Genomic DNA, 8432 nt, shown 5'->3' on the forward strand with positions numbered 1-8432 from the left:
GGTCAGGGTACATTAATGTGAAATGAGATTTCATTAGCGCATTGAATAACATCTTAAATATCTTTATGTGGTACATGCTTATAAATGGCATGCTTAAGAGAGCAACAGCCTCTATAAAATCTTAGAGATACCTTTCTGATTTGTAAAACGTTAAATATTCCCCTTGAAAATAACTGGCTTTTACCCATATGCAGTCTTTTCTGTCTTTCAGTGGATTTATTTGCTTATCTTTATTTTCCTTTTCACATTACCTTTCACATATCCACTGTGACAGAAATGGGTTGGAATAATGTAAACACAGTGTTATATTACAAGAGCTTTGGTTGTATGGATTCATTCTTTTGTATGAATAAGAAGCTTTTTTTTTTTTTTTTTTTTTGAAGGGAGGAGAGGTAATAATCCTTTTACCACAAATTTGCGTAAATCTTATGTACACACAGAACGAGTGGATATTTCGGTGTATGTTTGTGTGAATAATCTTTCATGCAAAGTCTGTTTTTTAAGCCTACATTTTCATATGTAATATATTAAAATGTTAATGGCAAACTGTCATAGCCTTCATGAAACAAGATTTGAATTTAAATTCTTACCGGTTAAATTTCCCATTATATCATTTGCAATGCAAGTAGTTAATTATACATCTGACACTTACTTAACTTTGGAAAACATCATCTACTCCCTCAGATATGAGGTTTTATCCTATGCAAGTGTTTGTTTTTAGTTCTATTATACATACAAACTTACCAATTCTCTTTCTCTAAAAATCAGCATGGTCTAGCTGGGACTACTGAAATACTTTAATCCTAGGACTGAAGTATGATTTCAGATCAGTAAAGCTGAAATAGGTCAAATGGTTGGTAAAATGCTCTTACGTTTTCTTTTCTTTTAAAACTTTTAGTTTTAAACTGGATTCTAAATTGGTTTGCTATAGAAGTCTTTAGGTGATATAAGATGAGGTGTTACAACGTGTGAAAAAATGGATTTCCCTTATCACATCTAAATTTAAAACCACTTGGGAATTTTTTTAGCTCTTCGGAGATGCTCTTAGGGTAAGTAGCACAGAAATAGCACAAGATAGGGCAAAAATTTTGTGTTTAGGTACTCTTGTGAAAAGTATAACTCCAGTTAATCAAATAGGCGCTCTACAGTGTGGACATAATTATGCATTTGCCTCAGAACATACAATATCACTCCCCTGCCCTGAAAACTGAGATTTGACACCTAAGTTGCCATAAGAGCTGTAATTGCTGAATCTCAGGGTTAGGACTAGGAAATAGCAAAATGTCTTAATTCATATGAGCCCAAAAATGCAGGTTTGGTTCAGCCGACAACATTTCTCAGTGAAGCTCAAGTTTAGCAAACGCGTTGGATTGTGGGGTCAGCTAACTCATTCTGGCGCTGCTGGAATGTCTGATCTAATTTAGTTTTTGTTAGAAGTTGCTGGCAGTTTTTGAGGAACATGAGGCAGGGCATAGGGTGGGTTGTACGGCACAAAAAAACCTAGTTTCAGATTTCTAATCTGCCAGACTTCAGAAGGCTTTAAACAAAGACTCATCTCCCTGAAGTGCGGCTTGCGTGGCACTCGAGGATGGGTCCGTCTGTTCCGCCAGTTTGAGGTAAAATGTAAATGTTTGTTGGGCCAGAGGGAAGCGAGCAAATGACTCTATAGTCTAGTAATTAGCACACTTGCCCGTAAATTGGGACAGACAGGTTCCAGTCCTTGTTCTGGTGAATATTTAAGACCGCTGCTCTGAATCAGACAGAGGGGGGAAATTTTAAACTCTGCTTCTCCACATCCCAGGGTAATGCCTACTAAGCTAGAAGATGAGTAGGGCTTATATGGTGAATAGCACCTAAATCCCCATATCAATGTAAAAGATTTTTTTTTTCAATGAAACAGATTAATTTTATACTATTTTAAACTTACCACTTTTAATAAAAACAAATCTGGGGCTAACCCAGAACAGGGTATTTTTCCAACCGAAATTGCTGAACTTAATGTTTACGCAGCTATCTCTGCAGTCTGTCCCCTGTGTCCTCTTTTGTTCAGGCTGACACTTGTTACCAGCAAGTCCAGCCTGCTATTTTCATTATATACTTCATCAGTAAAATCACCTCACCATTTTCATTAACATTTTCACTGTGAAAGCTACAAAATAATTAAGCAGAAGGCTGCTACAGCACTAATTACTTTCTCTTGACCGGGTCAATGTTTGCCCTGGTGTTTCCTATATTACTCCTTTGACTTGAACTTAGATATTCTCTGTTGTTTCTAGACAGGTAATTTACATTTAGCCCACAAAGGCAACAGAGAAGAAATGGATGGGTTATAAACCCATGCAATAGTGTCAGGAAGAGGAGAGGGGGCCCTATGGAGAGTGTGGGCAAGGAATAGAGAAAAGATCCTGGGATGTCTGCATTGGATCATAGAATCATAGAATGGTTTGGGTTGGAAGGGCTCTTAAAGATCACCTAATTCCAACCCCCCTGCCGTGGGCAAGGACACCTCCCACTAGACCAGGCAGCTCAAAGCCCCATCCAGCCTGGCCTTGAACACTTCCAGGGATGGGGCATCCACAGCTTCCCTGGGCAACCTGTTCCAGTGTCTCACCACCGTCACGGTAAAGAATTTCTTTCTAATATCTAATCTAAATTTCCCCTGTTTCAGTTTAAAACCGTTACCCCTTGTCCTATCGCTCCACTCCCTGATAAAGAGCCCCTCCCCAGCTTTCCTGTGGGCCCCTTCAGGTACTGGAAGGGGCTATAAGGTCTCCCCGGAGCCTTCTCTTCTCCCGGCTGAACAGCCCCAACTCTCTCAGCCTGTCCTCATAGCAGCGATGCTCCAGCCCCCTGGAGAGTCTTAGAAATTTTAAAAATAGAGTAAGGTAGCCATTTTCACACTTTGCTACGTTTGCTAAAAGCTGGCAGAATGACCAGTGGTTCAGTTAAGTCCTGAAAGGCAAAGAATGTGTTCTTTGTATGGTTGAGTATGATCCTGATTCATGGTGCAAGAAGCTATACAGGCTTTTCCTCCTCGCTGTGTCTGCACCATCTCTAAATGTGTCTTGGTCCAGTTCTCTACTTCAAGGTTTGGCAGGAGTGCACCCTTTAACAGAATCGACATTGTAGACCAGAATTGTGATTTATGCCGTTGATAAAATGTATCGTTTTCTTCTAATTACATTTAAATATATAAACGCTAGCTAAATACTAACTAAATGCACTTGTAATTTAGGGTGGTTTTTTTCCTTCTTTCTTTTCAGAACATGTGGTCATCTGGCTCATTACAGAGAAGTGGACTTTCCCCAGAGTTACCATTTTGTAATACAGTTATTCTCCTTTCTTCTGCGGATACAGCCCTCTTATATCCATGATGAGGTGTGTGTGGTAGAACACAAACTTTTTAACAAAAAACTCTGTAAAAAGCCAAAATACAACACAGGCCTAAGGAAGTAAAAAGGCCTAAAAGTAACAGTATTAAAACTGTGTAAATTAGTTGGATCCCAAACCATGGTATCATATTGATCCTTTTTCCTGCATGGAAATTTTTTGTTAAGATAGTAGTGCTGAGATCTACTACTGTACTTTAGTTGTAGTGTCATTTTATCTATAATTTAAGTTACTGGTTTCTAGCTGGGAAAGTTACCAAAGAATCTGTTTATCAGAATTTATTTCCTCACTTTGCATCAGAGCCAACAGGAAGCTATAAAATTACCATTTTTTTGGCATAATTGTACATACTTCGAGTGTAATGGACAGCACGTTAGCATCTAATTACATCGTGAGATTTTGCAATTAAAATATTATCTATTTTTTTTACCTACTGTTGTATGACAGCAAATACATTTCTAGAAAGTAATGTTTACTTTGGTTTGAAATGGTGTGTTAACAAATAAAAGGAGCAGTTGGTTGATGTTTTCAGCGCAGTGAGTTTTTTAGTCATTGTTTCTAAACAGGCTGTTCTGGAGCAACTCTGGCACTGTTTTCTACGTTTCCTTGCATCCCGTGTATCAGCCAGTCTCTTGTTATGCCTGAGCCTCTCGTTCAAGTTAACACCTTTCAGGTGCGTGTTCCACTCCAGGCTTCCCAGATTTTGCAGCTACTTTTACACCTGGCACTGCCCATCCTGTTTCTTGTGCAACAGTAAGTGCCGGGTCCTCCTGTCGTTCTTCTTTTGCGAGGCTGCTGTCGGTTGAATTTCTTCTGTCTGCTTTATAATCCAGCACCTTCAGCAGCTTGCGCCTCAGCCATTCTGCCAGTTTCTCATGCTCAATCTTATTCATGCACTGTGTTTTGAAAACTTCCAGACAATGTGTAAATGAAGTTGGGTGCTGCTGCTACATTAAAGACACCGTAACATGAATAATGCTGCTTTTGGTTGAAGTTGCCAAATCTATTTGATCAAAACCAAAATCAGCAGCTGTTTCTAAGCATTATTATAGACAAGAAAAATGGCGTCTGCAGACTTTATAAAGGGTAATAGCTTCCTTCCTGAGCAAGGGCTTCAGTGAGATGGAAGCTGGGAAGGAAGCTGGGAAGGTAATCAGTTCAGCGAGTAGTCTCAGAATATGATGGAAGGGTTTAAAATCTGTTGCGGTTCAATCTGTGAAGCAGTCGTCTAAAAACTGGGAACAGGCAAATGATAGGAGAGCAGGTGTGCTGCCCTACCTGTCTGGAGCTAAGTGATAAAGCAGTGTTTCAAGCACAGGTAGAGCAGACAGGACTATTAAAGGTAAGTTGTAATAGTTACTTGGAAATACCGGCAAACCAGGAGGCTTTGCTGGCTCAGTAGAGGCAGGGTGTAATTGAGCGTGGTGTCCTAACTTAAGGTGACAGAGAAGACACAGTTTGGGTGAAAGTTTTTTACTTTTTCAGATATTTTAAGTAGATATTGTAAAACAAGGATTTAGAGCAATAGTCTATAAAGCGATTGTAACATGCAGATGCGAAGGCATAGTTTTAGCCGTACAGAGCTAAACTGTGCTTCATGGGGGAAGAGGAAAGAGCAGACTGAGTTGTTACTTGTTGTATGTGTTAGAGATTTCATAAGTGGGTACCGTTTAGTATGTCTAAATCTATTGCCACATTGTGCCAAATACTTCAGACCTCTGGCAAGATGTGTCTTGAACTGATGTTAACATTAATGGACTCAGAATAGACCAGTTTGAATCTCATCTTGTGTCCGGTGTTTGTGTTTTGAAATTAGCCATTATCTCTTATGTTTGACCTCACCTGAGTGAATCACTAAACTTTCTAAGCATCTGGTAAAATTATTCATTGTTCTTGCTTTAGATGAGTATTTGTGTCAGTTAAAAATCTACAGAAGTGTAATACACATTGTCAGTGTTCTCAACAGTGCTTGCTCAAGCGACCGAAAGTGTCTCATGCTTTTTACTATAATATCTGTTAAAGTTTTGAATTAACTATCTAAAAGACACCTTGTTACACATAAAGGATTTATTTAATTCAGAAGTCTTTATTTGAAAGACTTATGCACTTAATTATAGGTACACCTTTCTTTTAAAAGTACTGTAGTAGTAAAATCTGAGCTTCATAAATTAAAAATACTGTGTTCATTGTTACATTGTTACAAACGTAACAAAGCTCCCTTAGATGTTAGAATAAATTAAAGCTGTACTTTAATAAACTGGAATAAAGCTTGCAGTTAATCATCAAGAGCCATGTGCCTTCTGGACACATAGGTTAAGAGCCAGATTTAAAAGTAAAGGGTGTGCCCCTGAAATACTTAATGTTAGTTCTATCCAGTTTAATCAATCAACACTTATGTTGGAGTAATGATGTTTAAGAAGCTGACGAGCCACGAGAGTGCCTTATCTTCAGTGAAGTGCAGTTGAGCTCGCTTGGGACAACTACTCTGGGTCCAGTTAATATAACCCTGAGGTGGAGCCGCGCTGGTTGAACAGACAGCTACCGGCGGATAGCTGAAGGGGAGGGTGTCTGCCGCAACCCCACAGTTCCAGCCACCTCTTCTATTGACTTTTAAGTTACAGATCCTTTCTGTAACTATTTGCTGAAAATTTCCGGGGAAAACTCAACTTTCTGATAGCTACTTTTTTTTTTTTTTTTGTACTTTTTCTCATGGAAATTTTAAGTAGAGAGAACCCGGTTTGTTTTGTTTCTTACTCAAAAAGTTGAACAGAGTTCTTAAGGGTGTAGATAAAGGCAAGTGGTTTTTTTCGATTAAACTTTTAAAACATTATATATTAAGATTTAGAATAGTTAAATAATTATTAACTTAGACAATAGCAAATCAGTTATTCTGAGACCTTGATGTGCCTTCTAAAGTGAATTTAGGCTATTTCCTAGGTTTTTATATTTTAATGTACTATGTTTTTTCTATCTTTAAAAGCGCAAAAGTAACCTTGCTTTATGAATTCTCTTAAATAATGCACCCTTTCTGTTGTTTCACTGGAGAAATATGAGAGATGTCTCATTTGCTTTTGAAAGGTTCAGCCTTCAGCAGGACTGGAATTTTACCTTACTAGTTTTTTCACTACCTCCATGTGTCTGCATTCTCAACATCAACTTAGTCTCAGTCAAATACATTTTTCTTTTTAAAGTTGTTACCATTTTCCAGACACGAAGGAGAGGTATTTGACTTTCTCCTTAACCTTTTATGCAGAGCGAGGGCCCTGAACCGGATTTAACAAGAGAATGAGAATCGTCAAAGCCCAATGCCTGTAAGCAATACTACCCTAATTTATTGGCTATAGTGTGTTGTATGAGCTTCACTGCAATTACATCTTTCCTAACTCATTTTTAACATGTCCCCTGAAACAACAGTGTTTGGAAGACTTGAGAAAGCTTCATGCAACGTTGCAGGCAACGCAATGAATAACTCGCTTTCTCATAACTTCTTGGGAAGCTCAAAAGGCCTCAAAATGACTTTTCTCCCTTTATGGACAAACAAGACTTTTGCTGATGATCCTGAAAAGATGATTTCAGGGTATTTACAGGAAGTTGTTAAGAGGGTGCTTCTGCAGGGCTGGGAGCAAAAAGGGCCAGGATCAGGACCCACAATGCTTTTGGGAGAGGTAAAGTCTGAAAATGTTAAGTCCTTGAATAAGTGTCTGCACCCTGGTGCATCTGTCCCTTCCCCGTGTCAGCTTGAGTAAGTTTTATGCTGCTTTGCAAGCACAGGAGAATCAGGATAACTTCAATTCATGAACCTCCTATTTTGATCCAAAATGAAATGGGCTTCCCAGCACATACAGTCATACGTATTTCCTGGCTGAGCATGTTAGTATGTGGATTTGCCAAAGCAGTGTCTCTCGCTGCAATTGTCCTTGCACTGAATGCAGAATGCATGCTTTCCAATGTCTCCTCTGCAGTTACTGGTCTTGTTGCTGCTCACACATGTAGCTCCCTTGTTCCTGGCCAGATTAGATGAGGGAGGATATAAAGGGGATGCCACGATGTGGAAAAAGGTGTACGTGAAAGAGCTTTCCTCACCACTGCTTGTGCTAGGATGCTGCTGAAACAGTGAACAAGAGAGTGAGTAAGGGCTGGCAGAATAGGAGATGATGAATGCTCGTGTCCTCACATGAGGTTATAGCTGCCCTTGTACAACTGCTAACGGCAGCATTTTGAGAGCAAGAACACTCCTCCGTGATCCTCCGCATCTACACTCTGCCTCCAGCAGTACATCAGGTAGTTTTAAAAGAAAATACAAGCCTCCACATTCCTCTAATAATCTGACATGGCTGCTCTGTATCGTAGAAGTATTGTGTGTCTGCTCCCTGTTGTCCTAGCAGTGGCTTTGCTCATCAGCTGCAGACCCTGCCATTGCCTCATGAGAAAGATGCTAAAGACACTCAGTGGCAATGTTGCAATCCGAAAGCTTGATCTGGATCCTGGGGTGCTTCTGTGCTGCCTGTTCATGGAGGACACCTGCAACGCTGTCTGAAGGAGCACTGCACGCCTCTGACAGGGCTGCCTGAGGGGTGCGGAGTAAAGGCAGCTGTGAGAGAGAGGGGTGAAGACGCCACCTCTTTACAGGCCCGTGGAAGAAAAGAAAGTCCTAAAACTGTATCCAAGTGCCCCAGCTCTCAAGGTCAGGGTATCAGACTGCAGAGCTAGTGAGTTCCTGGTGAGCTGTCGGCTCCTCACAAGCTAGGCAGGCTTCATTTCTGCAGGCAGGCTGGCTCCTGTGCTTCTGAGCAGGACTTCGACCGTGGTCCCGTGATGTGGGGCGGCAGGGCTCCCTGTGACCACCACCTGCAACTTGCTGTGACGCCAGGATGCGAAGGAATCCACCCGGCCCTGGAGCTCACATGCACGGTAAGTTGTGCTGCGTTGATACACGATTGTGACAAAACACTTTTGTTTAGTGAGCTGAGATCCGTGGCATTTGTAACTCCTAACTGGGCAGCTGGGTGGTTTCCATGCAGCGGAGCCAAGCGGATTAGGCA

The 8432-nt window shown here is 40.6% G+C and overlaps 1 protein-coding gene across 5 annotated transcripts in view; it reads left to right on the top strand.

Moving 5' to 3' along the window:
- TAF1B (TATA-box binding protein associated factor, RNA polymerase I subunit B) overlaps positions 1–5173 on the top strand; it is a 50107-nt gene extending 44934 nt beyond the window's left edge. For 3 of the 5 annotated variants that reach the window (XM_074581821.1, XM_074581819.1, XM_074581822.1), the window contains one exon: positions 3264–3921. In XM_074581821.1, the coding sequence (XP_074437922.1) occupies positions 3264–3456 (193 nt within the window). In that variant the 3' untranslated portion in view covers positions 3457–3921. Of the gene's footprint in view, positions 1–3263; positions 3922–3956 lie in introns of those variants that run through there. The other 2 variants (XM_074581818.1, XM_074581820.1) reach the window with 1 other exon arrangement.
- The last annotated feature ends 3259 nt before the right edge of the window (positions 5174–8432 follow it).

Source organism: Larus michahellis, chromosome 3 (genome assembly GCF_964199755.1).
Source record: "Larus michahellis chromosome 3, bLarMic1.1, whole genome shotgun sequence".
NCBI classification, from domain to species: domain Eukaryota; kingdom Metazoa; phylum Chordata; class Aves; order Charadriiformes; family Laridae; genus Larus; species Larus michahellis.